The 19,982-nt window shown below is 39.8% G+C and overlaps 1 protein-coding gene across 4 annotated transcripts in view; it reads right to left on the bottom strand.

The window, feature by feature from the left end:
• The window catches only part of ADGB (androglobin), a 236,172-nt gene that overhangs the window by 55,375 nt on the left and 160,815 nt on the right, over window positions 1–19,982 (bottom strand). For all 4 annotated transcript variants that reach the window (XM_075064028.1, XM_075064027.1, XM_075064029.1 and 1 more), the window contains 3 exons: window positions 18,420–18,573; window positions 9,118–9,305; window positions 6,605–6,789 (listed from right to left, as the gene is read on the bottom strand). In XM_075064028.1, coding sequence (XP_074920129.1) covers window positions 6,605–6,789; window positions 9,118–9,305; window positions 18,420–18,573 — 527 coding nt within the window. The remainder of the gene's footprint in view (window positions 1–6,604; window positions 6,790–9,117; window positions 9,306–18,419; window positions 18,574–19,982) is intronic.

Raw genomic sequence — 19,982 nt, 5'->3', positions numbered from 1 at the left:
ATGGATCCCGACTGTGCTCAGTGTCGGCCTTGGTACTGATGCTACATTGCTTGTGGAGACAATGCTCCTGAGGTCCAGGAGATGGAGATGGCTGTGGGGACATTCTTGGTTGCGTGGGGGGAGGGGAACCTCACAGCTTCAAAAAAGTCCACTGATACAGCCCCAGACTCCATCTACGTGTAGCCCAAGGGTCCCCTCCTACTAGCTTCCTGCTGGCACTGAGGTGGAAAGCAGGGTGGGCAGGTGACATATCGAGACTGGCAAGGTTAGGATACATACGATCCCACTTCAGAATCAGATGAGGAAGCGTCTTCTTGAGACCACGCCCATGCTGCCCACATCGGTACGTTGGTATTGAGGTGAAGGTGTTGGAGGTGGTACCTTGGGTCCTAAAGCTGGGCAAATCTCTTGAACTACTGGCACTGAGAGGTTTAACATTTCTCTTGCAGCCTCAAATGCCTCAGGAATATATAGTGCCAGGAAGAAACTCTGTGGTACTGTGGCATGAGGAGATGCTGATGAAGATGTTTCAAGAGCCAGTTTCAGCAAGCTCTGGAGTCCGTGAACTCCCCTGTTTAGAGGTGTGCTCTGGGGAGTGCTTCCTCCTTGAATGCCTTCCTGGGTTTGACATAGCACTCTATATGATTTTATGAAAGTATGCTGATGAGCGTGAATATAATGTAACTAAAATATGCTTCATGCAAAAGGTTCCTTGTAAGGTATCATTACAAAGCTTATAATCTACTGAGTGTAGTTATCTTATTTGTATAAATGTATCACTCTTGTATCTGAAACTAGAAATATGAACTAAAACTCTGAGGGCCTATTGTAATTATGCAAAGTGTGGGCCATTAATGGTGGTTTGGAATCTTGATGGCTCCCATCAACCGGGACAATTGACTGTGGATGGCTCTGTTTGCAGGCAGGCCTTCCTGTGAGGCAGGCTGGAATGAAGGCTTGGGTCTTACAGAGACATGTGATCATGTCACCTGAACTGGAATCCATCTTTAACCTGGTGATTTTCCATTGAGAAGGGCGGGGTGGGAACCCAGAGAGACAAAGGATTCCCGCCTTATGCAAAAGATATATAAGTGGGTGGAACAGAACAAAAGAGGGGCATCATGAGAAATCCCCTAGCTACCACGTGAGCTGGAACAAGGGCTGCACCAGGGGAAAGGATTGTGCACAGACTAGGAAGGCGTCCCGCCTGTGAAACAAACTTATTGAAATCTCTCTGAGGGTGAGATTTTATCTCAGATAAAGATTTTATCTTAATTCAGTTTTATTACTGTATTAGACATAGACTTGCGTGTTTTTTTAATTTTGCTTGGTAATTCACTTTGTTGTGTCTGTTACAACTTGGAACCACTTAAATCCTATTTTCTGTATTTAATAAAATAACTTTTTACTTATTAATTAACCCAGAGTATGTATTAATACTGGGGCGGGGGGACAGCTGTGCATCTCTCTCTATCAGTGTTATAGAGGGCGAACAATTTATGAGTTTACACTGCATAAGCTTTATACAGGGTAAAATGGATTTATTTGGGGTTTGGACCCCACTGGGAGTTGGGTATCTGAGTGTTACAGACAGGACACTTCTTAAGTTGCGTTCAGTTAAATCTGCAGCACGTGGTTCAGACCCTGATCTGTGTTGGAGCAGACTGGTGTGTTTGACTCAACAAGACAGGGTGCTAGAGTCTCAAACTGGCAGGGAAAGCAGGAGCAGAAGTAGTCTTGGAACATCAGTTGGCAGCCTCAAGGGGGTTTCTGTGATCCAACCCGTCACACTGGGTCTTTAGAAGTGCTCATCCTCTGAGTCTTTTGAAGATCCCGTTACTGAGTTCAATTTCCAATGCCTCTTCTCGGGTACCAATGATGCTGATCTGCATCTGGTACATTTACATCACACTCCCCATCAGTACCTCGCTCGGGCTGGGGAAGCTAATGATTCAACCAGCTAACCAAATTCAGTGATGACTCCAGGTCATGTGCCATCTAAGGCGTGTTTCGCATACGCAAAAAAGAAGACCAGTAGTGCTGGAGGTGTGATACTCACTGACACGGAGGTGCTTGGTACCCAGTACTTGGACCGAGGTAGAGGGCTTGGGGGAGTGTACTGTAACCCTCATATACTTCATTTTCATATAATCGTGATCTTACATATAAAGCATGCCTTATAAGGTATCAGGGAAAGGTCATGATCTGCTGAAAGTCATTTCTCTATCCATATATGTATATCATTAATGCATATGAAGTTATGAGAATTGTAAAACATGCTGTAAGTTTGGGAATCAGCCAGATATTAGCTCCCCAGAGGCAACAGCAAGGAAGGTAACCAGCACTCGGGTGGGGTATCAACAGCCATTGTAGAGCAAGGGAGCTACAATGAGATGACTCACCTGCAGGAAGCCACACCAGGAGAACTGCTCAGCCTTGCTTGGAGAGACTCAGCAATGCACCCCAGACATGCCTGGACTTGTGTTCTACAAACACATGGACTGAGAGTATAAAACAGGCAGAGCAGACACATACGGGGGCCCTTCTCTTGCCCCCACCTATGCTGCAAGCAACCAAGACACTGAGTAAAAGACAAGACTCCAACACAGGAGCTTGACCCAGGTTTAAGGAACAAACCTGTATATTAAGGACTGCAATATCCAGTGGGGTGAGAAAAACTGCTTCATCTAGTTGCTGCCAGTCTAATAAGGTTGAGAGTTTAGACTGCGTGCTTATATTTTATTTTATTTTGGTAACCGCTCTGACTTGTTATGCTTTGACTTATAATCACTTAAAATCTATCTTTATAGTTAATAAATCTGTTTGTTTATTCTACCTGAAGCAGTGCATTTGGTTTGAAGTGTGTCAGAGGCTCCCCTTGGGATAACAAGCCTGGTACATATCAATTTCTTTATTAAATTAATGAACTTATATAAGCTTGCAGCATCCAGTGGGCATAACTGGACACTGCAAGACAGAGGTTCCTAGGGTTGTGTCTGGGACCAGAGATATTGGCTAGTGTCATTAGCTTGCAAGTAGCTGGGAGCAGCTTACATGCCAGAGGCTGTGCGTGAACAGCCCAGGAGTGAGGGTTCTCACAGCAGAGCAGGGTAAGGTTGGCTCCCAGAGTCAAGGATTGGAGAGACCTAATAGATCACCAGTTCAGATAACACCAGAGGGGAACGTCACAACCAGTAATGATGGTGTGATACTGACTGACACTGAGGTGTTTGGCACCCAGTACTTGGACCAAGGTAGAGGGCTGAGATGGAGGCTGCAGTGCCAGTTCCATCAGCAGATATTTTAATCTGTCTGAACTGGGCTTAAAGCCCTTAGCAATGCCACACTTATTGCTTACATGAGCCTCTCCGAAGCACTTGCGGCAGCTGGGGTGAGGGTCACTATTATGTATAGCCTTGCTACAACAGTGGCAGGGCTTGAAACCCAGAGAGTGCAGCATATCTCCACTGCAGGTGACAGCACCCAAACTGATTCTGGTACCACACACAACTACAAAAACAGTTAAGATTTTTTTTTAAACCTGTCTAATTACACACAGGTACTTTTACAGATATCAAGAAAAGAAGCCAGGGCAGGGACCTCCAACAACCTTCCTGGTCAGTAGGAAGGAACTTAGCGAGGCAAGGGGCAACTCAGCCCTTTATACCTGAGTAGTATGTGCCAAACAGCAGAGGATGCTTGGGTGCATGGGCTGATGGGTAACTCTCCCACACTTGTGCACTCGTGTGCACAACCATCTACAGGGGAATGGACATGTACAATCATTCAAAGAAGAATTGCCTGTTGCCAGATCAAAGACCCGGTTGTACAAAAAAAAAAGGGGAAGGGGGACTAAACTTTTCATGAGTGTGGTTGTTCTGAGCTAACAACTGTCATGAAATTGTGACCACAGAGAAACCCCTGGGTGGTGTCTGAAAGACTGTTCACCTGCCATTGCCCTTCTTGGAGCTGGGTGATTGCTGGTAAGCTGATTAACATGCGTGTAGATTCTTCTATTGTTTTTTATATTTCTCTGTAATGCTTTTAGTGGTAACTTAACTGTTGACAATTGTGCTTTTTCTAGCCTGTGAGGAAGGAAGGCAAAGTCTGACATGCTGGGGAATTTACAGGGTAGGCAGGGAACTGTGCAGACTGGAAATACCTTTGTGGAGATTAGGGGATGCATGTCTCTCTCCAAGAGAGATGATGGTTGAAGAGCCAGAAGCCTAAGAATGGGTGCCATTGGTGGACCATGGAGGGGGAACACAGGTGCAGTTGCCCTCATTTGTGAGATGAGGTACCCCCACCTCTAGGCCAGGAGGGACAGACAGTCCTGCTGCAGACTTTCCCTTTGTTGGTAGCTCTCTGTCAGCATCTCCCCTCAAGCAGCTGCTGACAACCCACTCTCCTTCCCTTTCTTCAAAAAGGGACATTTTAATGGAGCCTTTTGATCTCTAGGCTCATGGCCTTGGCCGAGTAACAATATAACTTTGTTGGAGCCTAGAAGTCACATCTCAGCTGATAGCTTGGTACTATCTTCCAAGTGTTTGCAGAGCTGTTCTTTATCCAAGCTATTGTGTGGCCTTCCTACTTGTTTTTCCAACTGCCCACTAATTAACTAAATCAATCAATACATTCCCACACTCAAACAACCCACATGGCTCTACACTGACTATTTTAATAGCAAGGTCATGTAATCATAAAATTGTTACAGATTAACTCCACATTCTCCACAGCACCCATTAAAATCAGTGACAGTTTAAGGGGGAAATAAAATTTGTGATTACAATGTATTTTTGCTGAATCTTAGTAGCCTTCTTTTTGAAGATACTGAAGTGTAATGCATACAGTCATCAGAAATGTCTACATTTGTTCTGATTAAATTAGATATTTTTCTTATGTAGTATTAGTAATTTATAAAAGATAAATTAAAGTTACAAAAAAAATCATGCATTTCACTACAGAACCATCTGTGCAAAACTACTGGAGATGAATGCATGAAGAGACACCATTTTGATCATTACCAAAGAATAATCTTACAGAAAAAACACCAGTAGTTGAATGATTTGTCTTTGCCTCAAGCTGCTAATATACTGATAGAGAGGTAGAAACTGACTGATTGAAAGAGGATTATTGGAATATAAAGGTTTACTTCTGTTAAAATTTCAACATTGATGCATAGTGCTATGTGTAAGTGTAGTAGCTGAGTTAGCTGTTTGCTTTGAATTAATCATTGCTGTATTATTGCATATATTTGAAGAAAACATGTAGGGGAGTAAACCCTACACAAAATGAGATTACACAGAAATATCTGTATATGCTTCTGTAAACTTCAGCCCTGTATCTAGATCTTGTAAGCAAATTGCAAACAATGTGGTTAGAAAACACACGGATAACAGGAAAACAAGTGAAGACTAAACAAGTGATGCTGAGATTGGAAAGCACACTGATATAAACCCTTTACTGATTGTTAGATATATTAAGAATTTAATAGGTATGGTATATTTCATCTGAATTGAAATTACCTTAGCACAGTAGTGAAAGTGTCTGAAATACAAATACATACCTGATATTATTTTAATCATAATCATTGCTCCATAACAATAAAATTAAACAGCACTTAAGAATCAAATGTCAATCTACTAGTTCAGGAAGAAAGCTAGATGCTAAATCTGCAAGAGCTGACACAAATCTAGGTTCAGTTTTTGACTCCTAATATTTAAAAGCTGTTGTGGAAAAAATGAAAAGGTCTGCTAAACTAGATATGGCTAGTGGTAATAAAATTAATAGGAAAGAAAACAAGCTAAGCAAACATTATAAATTTCTCAGTCTGAGACAAAATTATTCAGATAAAAGATATGAGAGAGAGAGAGAGAGAGAGAGAGTATATATGTATAGTAACCGATAATTAAATTTAGTCCCAAAGGAAATTCTGTATAAATTGGAATGTTCCCTCTAAGAGAACTTTTTCTCAGTATTTCTGTTGGCATTATAATGAGCTGCCAATATTCTCACGGCTATTTATGCCCTCTATAAACCTGGTACTATTAGTAGTTCCTTCAGAATCCTCTATTTCCATGATGAAGGTTGCAGGAGAGGAAGAGCCAGGGAAAAAAAATAATGCTTGTCAAGAGGTGTTTTCTAGACTAACAAACAAAAGAACGCCTATGTTTTAATCTCTGAAGATTAAATGGTAAGAACAAGATTTGAGAAGAGAATATATCTCAGTTCCCTCTGACAAGGGAAACATGTCCACATAAAAATCTTACAACTAAGGATCTGCATTAATTATGGCATAAATCCAAATTACTCATAGATGAGTCAGAAAACTTAGGGAAAAGTCACAGGCAAATAGTAATGCTAGGCAACTATGCAACCAACCTCACTTCCAACTCTCCCTGGGGCCACTAAGCATTTCTGGCCCCCATGTCAGAGCGAAGTGTAGAAGAGAGCTGAAATTCACAATGAAATGAGGAAAATTACATAATTCATGGAAAAACTGGGAAAAAAATCATAGTTTCTGTGTGTGTTTTAAAGGTTATTCCTTATTTAAAGCCATTATTAGAATGCATATTCCTCTTGAAATGCAAAATAAAATACTTACACTGAGAACTTAAAGGCCTTTCAGTACACAAGAAATTAAATGCAGGGATGACAGCATGGCCCTTTCCAACAGTGCTCACAATTTCCTCCTCACTATCCAGGACTTGCAATTTAATGAACACATCTGATTTAGAGGTTTGTACCTGCACTGTAGCAATATGTGATGCTGTGACTTTTACAGCATACCTAAAGAGGAGAAAAATTCCAACAACATAAGCAACTTAACCAGATTTTTCATTGTTAGAATGTCTAAAACCCAATTAAGAAAAGCATCTTCATTCAAAAAAGCACTAAACCACAGACTTGTATAATTTGGGGGAGGGGTAGCTCAGTGGTTTGAGCATTGGCCTGCTAAACCCAGGGTTGTGAGTTCAATCCTTGAGGGGACCATTTAGGGATCTAGGGCAAAATCTATCAGGGGTAGTACTTGGTCCTGCTGTGAAGGCAGGGGACTAGACTCAGTGACCCTTGAAGACCCCTTCCAGCTCTATGAGAGAGGTATATCTCAATATTTATATTTTTGGGGGAGGGAATAGCTCAGTGGGTTGAGAATTGGCCGGCTAAACCCAGGGTTGGGAGCCATTAAGGGAACTGGGGTAAAAATCTGTCTGGGGATTGGTCCTGCTTTGAGCAAGGGGTTGGACTAGATGAGCTCTTGAGGTCCCTTCCAAACCCTGATATTCTATGGGCTTTACCTTAAATTGTGTCCTGAACTGGAGCCCAAGATACTAAGCCTTGACTTGAAAGTCATCAGATGCAACTAAAACAAGACTTTTGTTGTTCAAACTACCATGAATTAGCTAAAGTTGTATCACAACTTTCAGTATGAAACCTTTCCCCCATCTTTCCCAGGTTCAAAATTCTTAGGTTTACCAAAGGAAACAAAGTAAAAAGACAGGATAATGTACGTTTAAAAAAAAAGTCAGCAACTATCGATATGCACTAGCGATAGGTAAAGAACATTCAGACATATAAGCATGTGAACATATTTTAAAAATTTAAATTTTTTTGAAGGAGCACAGACAAGAGAAAAAGGGAAAACTGCCCAAGGCACGGCACCATTAACAAGAATTTAGAGCAGGGGTAGGCAACATATGGCATGTGTGCCAAAGGCGGCATGCGAGCTGATTTTCAGTGGCACTCAGACTGCCTGTGTCCTGGCCACTGGTCCGGGGGGGCTCTGCATTTTAATTTAATTTTAAATGAAGCTTCTTAAACATTTTAAAAACCTTATTTACTTTACATACAACAATAGTTTAGTTATATATTATAGATATATAGAAAGAGACCTTCTAAAAACATTAATATGTATTACTGGCACGCAAAACCTTAAATTAAAGTGAATAAATGAAGACTCGGCACACCACTTCTGAAAGGTTGCCGACCCTTGAATTAGAGTATTTGTTATATTTTCATTTCAAGTTTTTCTGGAATTTAATTATCTTTATTTCTTTTGGGACTGATTATGTCACCTTTACTCCATGAGTAATCCCACTGATTTCAGACTGTGGTGTGAAAAGTTGTAATACTGCTTGATCAAGACCCATGTATAAAAGTTAGACCCGATCCTACAAAGTCTACATGTGTGCTTATCTTTTAGGCATGTGACTAGTCCAAATCTGTTTTAATAGAGCTTTCACTTCCACATTTAAAAACCGAAACATGTATACAGTAACAGAGGGATATATATACTAGAAGATTTTTTTTTTACACTGTTTGTTAAATACTGCTGTATTTACAAGTTTGAACAGGGATCTGCTCACAGATCTGAACCAAGAGCCAGTTAATCAGCTGGGGTAAATTGACATAGTTCCTTTGACTTCAATGAGCCATGGCTATTTATGCCAGCTCAGGATCTGGCCCAAAATCATTTTAGTCCATTGAAAAAAAATTATAAACCCAAATAATTGCTTATGTTGATATGAAATATTCTGTCCTAAAAGAATATGCATGCTCTAATCAAATGTGTATAATTTGTAATCAAATGAAACTTGCCTTCCAATATTATAGGATGGGAATGTGTCTGGTAGTTAGAGCAAGGGACCCAGTGTACGGACCCCTGATTCTATTCCCATCTTTCTCACTGACTGGAGCCAACCAGTTCTGTGCCTTAGGTTAGCATTGTAATGTACATTTTGCAAATGGGGAAACTATCTCAGAGGGGGATTATGAAGTTTAAATTATTAAAGTTTATATCATTTTCTGAGATCCATGGTACTGAAGTACAAAATATATTATTATTTTAAAGGAATGAGTTAAATGTAATATTCCTTTACCATGGCACCACACTGCACATCTGCACTACCTACTGGCAATATTTTAGAAAATTAAACCCTACTCTGGGGAAATGTTCAAGTCTGACTTTCATATCCAATAAACATAATTGCCTGTAAAATTCAAGAATATCTCTCCTCTTTGCCTGAAAGCATTTTTCTTCCAAAAATAATATCATTTTCCCATGAGTAGTGTTCATATAAAAAGTGACATTTAAATTGTTCTCCTTCCAAAATTTACCTGAATACAATGTGCTTGTCGTTGGGTATATAATAGTCTTTAATTTCCTTAGTGGAATAGAAATTGTTTACAATGTCACGAGAGAGAATGGGGAGTGGACTATGGGAACCAATGAGACGTAGTCTCCATTTCCCAGCTGCTACAGGTAAGTCACCAGTATGTGCTTCAGCCATGAATGTGTATCCTTTCTGAAAAACAGAAAACATGTCATTGTTCATTAGAAATGAACATCACTAAAAATGATGCACTTACAACGAATACTGTGTACCCACAGAGGGCAAACACTGCTAATGTGGAGTACTATGGCTCTCTTATGATCCTACTGTAGCTTAAGGAGCTCATAGTGAATCCCTTGGTAACACTGTTTATATTTGGTAAAATTTTAAATGGCAAGTCATGCAAAATCCAATTTGGAAAATATTGATCAAATCTTAAACATTATTGCAGCATGTTCATAATTCTTATGATAACTCTCCCCAGGGCTAGCTCCAGGGTTTTTGCTGCCCCAAGCACATGCTTGGAATGCTGGTGCCTAGAGCCAGCCCTGACCCTCCCCATGATTATTCTGATTTTGTTCTCTTATTGTGCATTTTACTTGTGTGTGATGAACTGCCACTTATTTCTTTATCTTAGGGTTTTATACTGCTGCAGTATCCGAGTGCCATCCATATTAATTCAATAGCAATAGCAATGATTGCAAATAGAGTTCATTTTCTTTCTCTAAAATATGCCTTTGTTCTGTCCCTCCACCACAACATTTATTATAAATGGAAGTAGATACACTAGAGGAAGAACTAAAGGTTATTTCACAAGCTGAAAACTTTCATTCTGAATTATGAACGAGACAACAAACTTCAGTGATGCTTTTTGGTTCCGCCCGCCCCCGCCAAATCCCATAAGGCAGAGGCAGGGAAACATCAGTGAGCTGTATTTTCAATGCCATTCCCCAGAAGTTATGCTTTAGGTTTACCTTGTTTGAAGATAATACTACATCAAATGACGCTATTACCATAAAAAAGGACATATTGACATCAGTGTATAAGATAATGTAAAATTCCTATAAAATATTTTTAGAGTAACTTCACACTGACCAGAACTCAGAACTCTGGTGTTACCTAATATAGGTAAAATTGAAAAAATGTACCATGAAAGGCAAAGGACTGTTTCACAGTATAAGCTGTAAAGCTTGGTTGAGAACTAGTGAAGGAGGAATGGATATATCCCTGATGAAATATAGAGAGAATGGAGGATTTGAGGTAGGAAGTGGGTGAGGAAGGGGGTAGTGAAAGCAGAAGAGAGAAGGGTTATAGCTAGTTCTAAAATGTTATATAACACTGACTGTAGAGGTACAGATTTCTGTGGTCTAGACTGAACAATGCAGAGGAAAGGAAATCATCTTCCACTGACATAAAAATAGGACTTTTTGCTAAATTGTTAAGAATTTAGGGAAGGAACAACTTCTTATAATGTGGCTGTACAATGCCCAGCACCATTATCTTAACAGGGAACTTGGATGCTAACGCAATATAAATATTAAATAATAAAAATATACTTCCATAGAACAGAAGAGTTTGCTTCTGTTCCATTTAAATTGGCAACGCTGTGGATTATGGCAGCATCCTCAAGTTATTATTATATTGACATTTTCTTTCAAATATGAATAATTTAAATGAAAAGAAACAGATACAAAAAATGACTGTGACTACTGAAACTAACGTCTAAAAAAAATGCATAAACCCTTTGGTACCTTCTTTCCCACACCATTCCCACCCTATTTTCTTTTTTTAATCTTTCTTTATTTCTGTGTTTGTCTCCCTCCTGCTTTGAAAGCTCTCCCTCCCTTCTGCGTATGTATAATCCTGGGTTCTCAATTTTCCATAATTTTTTGGGGTCTCCTGAGTTGTTTGGATAATTGGGGTAGCACTTTAGCAGGAACTAGCTCAGAAGACTTAGATCACTTCAGAGATAGACTGCTTCAGAGGGATAGCACCAGTTTCTCCACTACTTAAACATCTATGAATGCTTTGAAGGTGTGTGATTTTTCAAAAGCATCCAGCTGTTTACCTAATCTGCTTCCACTGAAGTCAATGGGAGTTTTAGCATTGGCTTTAACAGAGTAGAGTTTAGGCCAATGCTGTGCACTTTTGAAATTACCACCCTAAATGAATTCAATTCCACTTCCCAAAGTCCCCATGTTGTGATGACCTTGCCTTCGGTGAGCGCAGCTGGATGCTGCTTGCCTTGGAGGACAATACTGCTCCTCCACTCAGCCAGAGAGGACTGCTAGAGAGTGATACAAGGTGCACTTTTCCCAAGGGGATGTATCCTCTCACTCCCTGCTGCCCATTGGTCAGATACCCCATGCTCCGTTGTTACTGGACCACCAGCCTGACTTATTTGAATTTTTTTTTAATAAGTGTACTACTGTTTATTCATTTTTTGTTCAGCAACAGCAAAAATACCTTGCCCATTAAAAATAGAGAGAGGGTTGTTGGGGTTTATATTTCATGCCTCTCCATATCCAGTAGCCCCTAGTGTGGACAACAGATCAGTACAAGTTAGTTCCGCTCAGTAGAGGTAGGGAGGGCTGTGCTGGATTCATGTTTTCTGGATGATCTGACTAAATACACAATAACTGGCTTTTCTATTCACTGCATATGCATATTGATAGTGGTGACTGGGAGCAAATGGTATGGTCGGGGAAAGGGTCTCAGATCAGGTGGGGAGAAGACAAACAGGAAAGAATAGGTAAAGAATTTTCTGTGGTAAGAAGTGCAAAAAAGAGAGTTGAGGGTCCCTACACTGGGACAGGAAGCCAGTGGTGAGTTGGGACCTGGGATAGCATAGCTGTATTTGTACATAAATCAAATATGAACCGAAGATTTGTCACACCCCTATTTCCAATGCTATGTTTGGAAAATTATACAAAATTCTGTTTTTGGTATAATGAAACACTCAATAAAAATACCAGAGGGAAAACAATATTATGCATGGTTTTGTATTAAGAATTATTGAGAAAGGCTAGCCTGCAAATTTTATCCTATACACCAGATTTCAGAAAATAATCTTTGTTTGAATTGCATGTCAGAATTTATAAAAAGCATTTAAGATTTTGAATCGCTCACTGGCAAATTGCAGTGCAATCAATATGATACATCAATACATCAATGCTTGCCTTTACAAACACAGAATATCTTAATTAGCCTATATTCAATCATATTCATGCTACAATTTGCCTTCCTCTTCTTTTTGGGCCTTAACCAAAGTCCACTGAAGTCAACAGAAATACTCTCATTGTAAAAGTGGACTTTGGGATCAAGCCCTTAATCATGAATACTATAGAATTGCACTATAATCAGTGTATGAATACACAAATTATAAAGCTATATGTAAGTCAATTTTATAAATTTGGAAAGTAACAAATACTAGTACATGGTGCATTGAGCAACAAATACACATTTCAGTTTTTCACATTTCAGTTTTTGAAAAATTGAACAAGAGGTGTACTTTTCATGCTCTTTCTGCTTCAGAACTTCAGATTCAAATAAATCAGTCAACCAAGTTTTAAATAACAAATACAGCACAGCTACCAATCACCTATCTTTTGGCTTCAGATTTATCTGTTTTGGTCTTGTGTTGTGTTCTATTATCAGGATTAGTAAGTGTTTAAAATGAGAGCTCAAAAAGCAATGAAAAAAAGACCATTTATAATATAGTGACACCATTTTGCAAAGTCATACCTATGAGTAACTTTACCCACTTGTAATCGATTGGACAATGTAGACTACTCAAGGCCAAAGCCACGATTCAGGAAAACATCTCTATTTAGGTAAGCACTTAAATACATGCTTCAGTCTCATTGACCTTAAAAGGATTTAAGCACACTTTTAAGAGCTTTCCTCAACAGGAATAGATTTAAACACACGCTTAGGTATTACCATGACTCGGTCTAAATGATTATAGGTATTCAGATGCATATGTATTTAAGATCAGATCTCAAAGCCTTTCTTATTTATTGAACATAATAAATAATGCAGAAAATGTGGTCAAAAATCATTTGCTTGATTGGACCAACAATTTTAGAACACTTACAAATGATTAAAAAAATAGAATCTTTGGACTCCAGTTGAAGATTCAGCAGTACTTTGTTCCTTATTCTATCTCATTATTCCATCTACTCATAAAAACCTTGTGAACAATAAAAAAAAAAAAATAAAGAAATAATGTGATATCTTCTTGGTAGTGGAAGATAGTATTATACAGGGAAAGAGTTTAGATTAAAATGGTATGCTTCCAAATACAGCCAAGGACACACCTCTGCCTTCATATAACACTGTCCTCAGGAGCCAAAAAATCTTACCGCGTTATGGGTGAAACCGCGTTATATCGAACTTGATTTGATCTGCCAGAGTGTGCAGCCCCGCCCCGCCCCCGGAGCACTGCTTTATCGCGTTATATCCAAATTTGTCTTATATCGGGTTGTGTTATATCGGGGTAGAAGTGTATAGCTAAAGGGTCTATCTACAAGGTAAAGTCTGCAGAAGAGAGAAAGACACTATTGCTACTCTGTGGATTTTATCCTCAGTGTCAATCATTTTGAAATTAACTTTAATTTTTTCCAGAACTGGCTTTGCAGCAGAATAATATCATCTGTGGATATTTTAACCTTTGTCGAGAGTTGCTGAGTCATAGTTTTTGCAGCATAAAACTTAATTGGTAGGCTTATATCAAGAAAAGAATCTGGTTTGCATTAATACTGACATTTAGGAATTTAGATATTATTTCTCACTTGCTGTGTTACATTGTTATTTTTTTTATAACATACCATTAGAAAGGAGGTGTAATGTCTGTTCGTATTTAAAGTCAGTTAACTTAATAATAGCATTGGATAGTATATTTATATTAAAATAACTGCATGATGTCACATCAATACTATTATGGCTTTTCTATATTGTTTGCTGGTCCACTGGAATTTTAATGATCTATATATGATTATGAAGCCAATTAAAATACCGCTAGCTGTCTAATTTAAAATAGTATTTTTATTGAGAGTTTCATTATGTGAAAGCAAAGTTCAAGCGAATAAAATACAGACAACATACAATTCTGGAGTAATACTAGGATTCTAGCCTTAGTGTTTTGTCTCCTATGCTATTAAAAAGAAGTTTAGTGAAAAATTGTTCATTCAGCATTGGTAAGACATAGAATTTCTTATTTAGACAATATATGTTTTCATTAACAGAAAAAAGTTTCACTAAGACAGATTGAAAAGACAGTCTCAACTTAAAACAACCTTAAACAGGCTGCAGTAGTATTAAAACAATGTGAGAGTTTAGTGAAATACACAGTACCAGCATGTCTAGAATTATTAGCTATTACTAAAAATGAAATAAGAAATGGTTACTCACCCAGTGCAGTAACTGCAGTTCTTCTTTGAGTAGTGTCCCCATGGGGGCTCCCTTTGGAGTGCATTTGAGCCTCTGGATCCTTTGACTGGAAATTTCTCATGGCAGCATCCAGTTGGCCTGTGCATGTGTGTTACTCTGCCTTATGCTCGGTGCTATTTCTATACAGTACTGCATGGGCTAACCATCCTCAATTCCTTCTGTACCACAAAGCCCCATGACAGGGAACTCTGAGGGGAAAGAACGCGGAACACCCATAGGAACACACATCTCAAAGAACTGCAGTTACTGCACAGGCTGAGTAACCATTTCTTCTTCTTCGAGTAGTATCCATATGGGTGGTTCACTCTAGGTGATACTGAGCAGTTTCCCTTTACGGAGGAGGGGGCTTGGAGTCAAGTCCAGTGTGGAAGAAAGTACAGCTGAGCTGAACAAGTAGCAAAAGCAGAATCATCAGTTATTGCACAGTGTTCAGCAAATCTATGCATAGAAGCCAGAGTTGCAGCTTTACATGTTTCAATGACAGGAATGTTCTTAAAGGCTGTGGTGGTGGAAATAGATCTCATTGAGTGGCCTCATATGCCAGTGAGTACTTTGAGATTATGAGGTTGGTAGCAATTACTAATATAGTCAATTATCCACCTAGAGATCCTCTGTTTAGAGAGAGCAGCTCCTTTTGATTTGTCTGTGACTGAGACAAACTATCTGCAAGTTTTCCTGATGCGTTTAGGTCTATCCAGGTAGAAGACCAGGGCTCTCCGGACATCAAGCATGTGGAGCAATGCTTCCCCCTTATCCCAGTGAGGTTTAGGGTGACAGATGGGGAGGTGCATGGGATTATTTCTTTTAATGTGTGTAGAGATTCATCTGTTTTGCCAGAGAACAACTTAGTACTGTCAAAGGAAGGTCTTGTACCATATTCTGGACCTCCTCTGGGAATCCAGAGAGCTACAGCCAGGAGGACCTCCTCATAACTAAGGCTGCGAGTTTGTCACGGAAGTCATGGATTCCATGACTTTCTGTGACCTCCGTGACTTCTGCAGTGGCCGGTCAAACTGGCTGAGAGGCAACTCAGGCAGTCCCTGTGCCAGGTGTACCGGATGCTGCTGGGGCAGTCTTAGGCCCCCACGCTCCTCCCCAGCAGCAGCAGGGTTGAGGAGGGACAGGGGTTGGGGCACGGGACAGGATGAGGTGAGCTCTGGGCAGTGCTCCCTGGAAGTGGTGACATTCGTCTCACTCAGCTGCTAGGCGGAGGCATGGCCAGGTAGCTCAGCACATTCCCTCCACCCAGAAACCACAGCCAATGGAAGTTGCCGGGGCCCTGGACAGTCACCCCCAATTTTTATTCACTGATTTTAGTTGAAGTCACGGACAGGTCATGGGCTGTGAATTTTTGTTTATTGCCTGTTACCTGTCCATGACTTTTACTAAAAATAACCGTGACCAAAATGTAGCCTTACTCATAACTACTGCTGTGTAAACTGAATAAGTGGCAGTATTGGCAGTATCAAGAGAAGTCTACAGAGGTGTCCTGGCAAGGAGCTGACCTTCTATAACAACTGCCTGGAACTGCTCTCTGTGTTCTGCTGACAGATGTTCAATAAAGGAGTTTAGCTAAGTATGGTTTATATGGTTATACTTTGCCATTAAGGCCTGATCACTGGTGATTCTAAACTCTAAAGTAATAAGATTTTCTGCCAAGGAGGTCAAGACATTTAAGATTTTTATCATAGGGCATAGATTTAGCGTGGTGATGCCTTCCACATTCGTTAACTGCTTCAACCACAAAGGAGTTAGGAGATGGGTGAGAAAATAAAAATTCTGACTCCTTAAATGGAGTGTAATATTTTTTATCTGCTCTTTTGCACATGGGAGGAATTGAGGCTACCAGATGACCTTTGCTGGGTCCAGGAGTGCTCCATTGACTGGCAGGGTAAAGAAGGCATGGTAAAAAGGGGTGCTCCTGGCCTGGGTCAGAGGATAGACACAGTGAGCTCTCCATCATAAGGAATCGAAGTTTTATCTCCCTGTTCTTTTTGACTTTAGATTTTACTGCCAGTCAGAAGTTTCATTTTTGGGGAATGAGTGATTCCCCAAGGCAATGGATGCAGCAGGTGTGTCCATCACTTACCAGGATTGCCTCCTGCTGTGACAGGCAGTGATTATTTCTGGGAGACCTGGGCAAACCCTTGGAAAGCGAGAAAAATCATTCCCCTAGGGAGCAACTACCTAAAAGATGTTTTTATATATATATACACAATTTACTTAATTTTTAAAAATATTTGTAAAAAAGAAATGAATATATAACTACTAGATACACTATCTACAGAAAAGCACAGTTGAGGTAAAAAACTCAAGCCAGACAGCTTGAGTTTTTTAGGCTCCATCTCAAGCCGGGCTGGCAGAGAAGGAACCGAGGATTGTTAGTCCAGACAGTACTATATTGCAATGGCATGGAGCATAAGGTGGAGTAACACGCATGGATGGGTCGAATGGACACTGCTATGAGAAATCTCCAATCAAAGGCACATAGGGTCACTACTCGAAGAACTGTAAAACACTGATTCCTACAAACATTTGAGTTTATTTTTATGCGATTTTATCCAGAACTTAAAAAGGAACACCTGCCCTGGCTCAGTCCCAAAAATCAATTTGCTAATTTAAATAATATATGTAAGCATTACAATATTGTACAATTCATCTCACAATGTGCATTTCTACAAATACTTGATTACAATCAAGTTGTAATTTTTTAAGGAATGAGTTATAAGGTACATACACTTCATTGCTATTTTGATGTTGAAGATTGAGTAAAGGCGCAGTGTTTACATTAGTCAAAACCAAAACATTAATAAACAGTGACTCAGATTAAAGGTTAGATTTTCAAACAGTAGTGGGTGTACTGTTCCTGAAAGCTATTCCAGCAAACAAAACTTATTAATATTTGTATTACAGCTGCACCTAGAGGCTCAGAAAAGGATTGGGCCCCACTCTGCTAGGTGCCATACAAACCAATGCAAATACACTCCTTGCCTAAGACATCTCACACCATAGTGGAAGGAACAGACTAAAGGGTGGAATGAGGGAGTAAAAGACAAATTACCTGTAATGAACTAATTTTGAAAAAAAAAATGGTAGTCTGTGCTTGCCATCTTCCTACCCATTATCTGCACAATCAACAATTTGCACACACAATTATTCAAATTGTGTGCTCAAATACATCATTTACATCTGCAATTACCTGTTTGGATATTGTGTAAGTTTTGCAGATACATGTTAGGTTTCAATTTTTGAAAATTTACCCTTAAAAGCTAACTTTTAAGAAAGTTAAATTTAAAACATTACTGTTTCTGAAGTAATGCAGGCACTTTTGTGGAACCACGTCTAAAACAGTAACTAGCAGTCAGCATTGGGGTCATAGTAACCAAATACTACATGTGAAAATGCACATGCCTTGATATTAGCCCCATCATTTCCAGCATCATAGTAGTTGGCTGGCGTACCCGTCTCCCACATATGAAAGACTTTGCATGCTACATTCATGGGTTTGTTCCTGCTCCTCCATACTAGGTCCAATAGAGCAACAGGATTAGCAATTACCACTATGGTGTCAGGGATAAATGCAGCAATACTTTAGCTAGGGAACTTGGGAGACTGAACCTCTTTTGGAGATAACAGTAAACTTCGAGGAAAGGTACTTTCCGAGGTGGCAGAGACTTGGAATCGAACTGCAGCTGTGGCAGCCTCTTTTCTGGACCAACCAGATAAATTAAAATTGTGTGTGCTTTTGAGATATGTGCAAGTCCTGTGAAGTCAGAGGAGCTTGGCCTATATATATATATAACCACCATTATTATTTCTATAGTGATGTTGTACTCCCCAGATGTTTGGACTTACCTTATTCTTGGTATAAACATGAGGGGCCACTTTGAGAAAGATGCGTGGTATTTCTTCCAGTGTGTCATTATCTACAACATGGAGCATACAGGTAGGGATGGTTGTGTACATCTTTGGCATTACAAGCATATCTTCTGTCACATGAAATGTTTCCCTACAGTAAAAGAGAGGTAACATCTCTTTTGAAAAATGTTTTCAATTTGAAACGGCTTTTCGCCACTAAAGTAGATCCTGTAATATAATAATAATTGTGTGTGTGTGTTTGTGTACATTCCAGGTGATCAAAATTAGAAGTGCTAGATGTTGTTTAGTTTTGTCCTAACCAACACCCCACACAAAGCCATCAACAACAACTAGCTGCAGACGCTGCAATCTTTAAAAATCTGAATATAAACTAATTGCATAGGGTTACAAACATTATTTGTTTAAAAAGCTTTTTAATTGCAATTTCACTTTGGGGGAAAAAATCTAAAAATAATTTAAAAGTTTAATTGTAAAAAATACAATTCAAATAGTCAGTCATAGTAGATACTTGAACTTAAGTGACTGAAAGCACTGGATCCCCAAAATGTATGAGTAACTAATGTAGATACACATGCTTACATGTGTTGTAGCTTACTTATCACAATGTGGTGCAAAATATGCTCATTATTATATGCTCCTTATGTAATATGGATCTTGTAATATAGGTTGATTGGTGTATACTGGCTCACATGAGACCTGCGCACAGTTTGGAAAGAGAAGATAATCCCAAGAGAATGTAGAAAGCCCATAGTGATACCAATATGCAAACACAAAAGTGACACACACAACTGTTCAAAGTACCGAGCTGCTGTCCCACTGCATGAAACTGTTCGAGAGAAACAGAGATAGTTGCATTCATTGAATAGTGGAGCCTGTTTTAGGAAAGGAGCTGTTTGGTTTTCGAAAAGGAAAGGGATTACAGATGTTCACCACTAGACAGTTGGTCGAAAAGAAGCTAGAGGGAAATGTCAAGCATGGTTAGACTTTCATCAATTTGGAGAAAGCATTTGACAAAGTACCTAGTATCCAGATGACTACTGGTGCCTCTGCTACATTCCTATGGAGTACCAGAAGCACTTGTCCAGATGGTGACAGGTCTGTATGATGGTTTGTTCTGGGGCCCACTTGCTTCTCATGAGCGCCCTGTATCAAATATGTGCATGCACCTGCTGTTTATTCAGTTTTGTGCTGCTTGCAGTGCCTCCCACTGGCTACCACCCTCTGGCTGAGTCACACACAGTTCATATGTGAACAAAACCAACCCCTTCTGAGATACCAGTCCAACAAGGCCTATCACAGTACCCTTGGTTGGTCTCTTCCTGCAGCCCTCCCTGGGCTCTCTTAAATTGCCCCTCAAGGTATGAAGCCGTACCCCAGGGATTCCTCCCTGGAGACTCTTCACCTATTGCCCCAGCTCTTCAGCTGAGTCACTCAGGGCTTAAGGCACTTCCTCAGTGGCAGACCCAGGACTGCCCACAACTCCAGGTCCCAACCCAGGGACCCTATAAAGTAGCAGCCACTTGCTTCTTCCCTTTAACT

This window comes from Chelonoidis abingdonii, chromosome 3 (assembly GCF_003597395.2).
Source record: "Chelonoidis abingdonii isolate Lonesome George chromosome 3, CheloAbing_2.0, whole genome shotgun sequence".
NCBI lineage: Eukaryota > Metazoa > Chordata > Testudines > Testudinidae > Chelonoidis > Chelonoidis abingdonii.
This window is presented reverse-complemented; position numbering and strand designations above follow the sequence as displayed.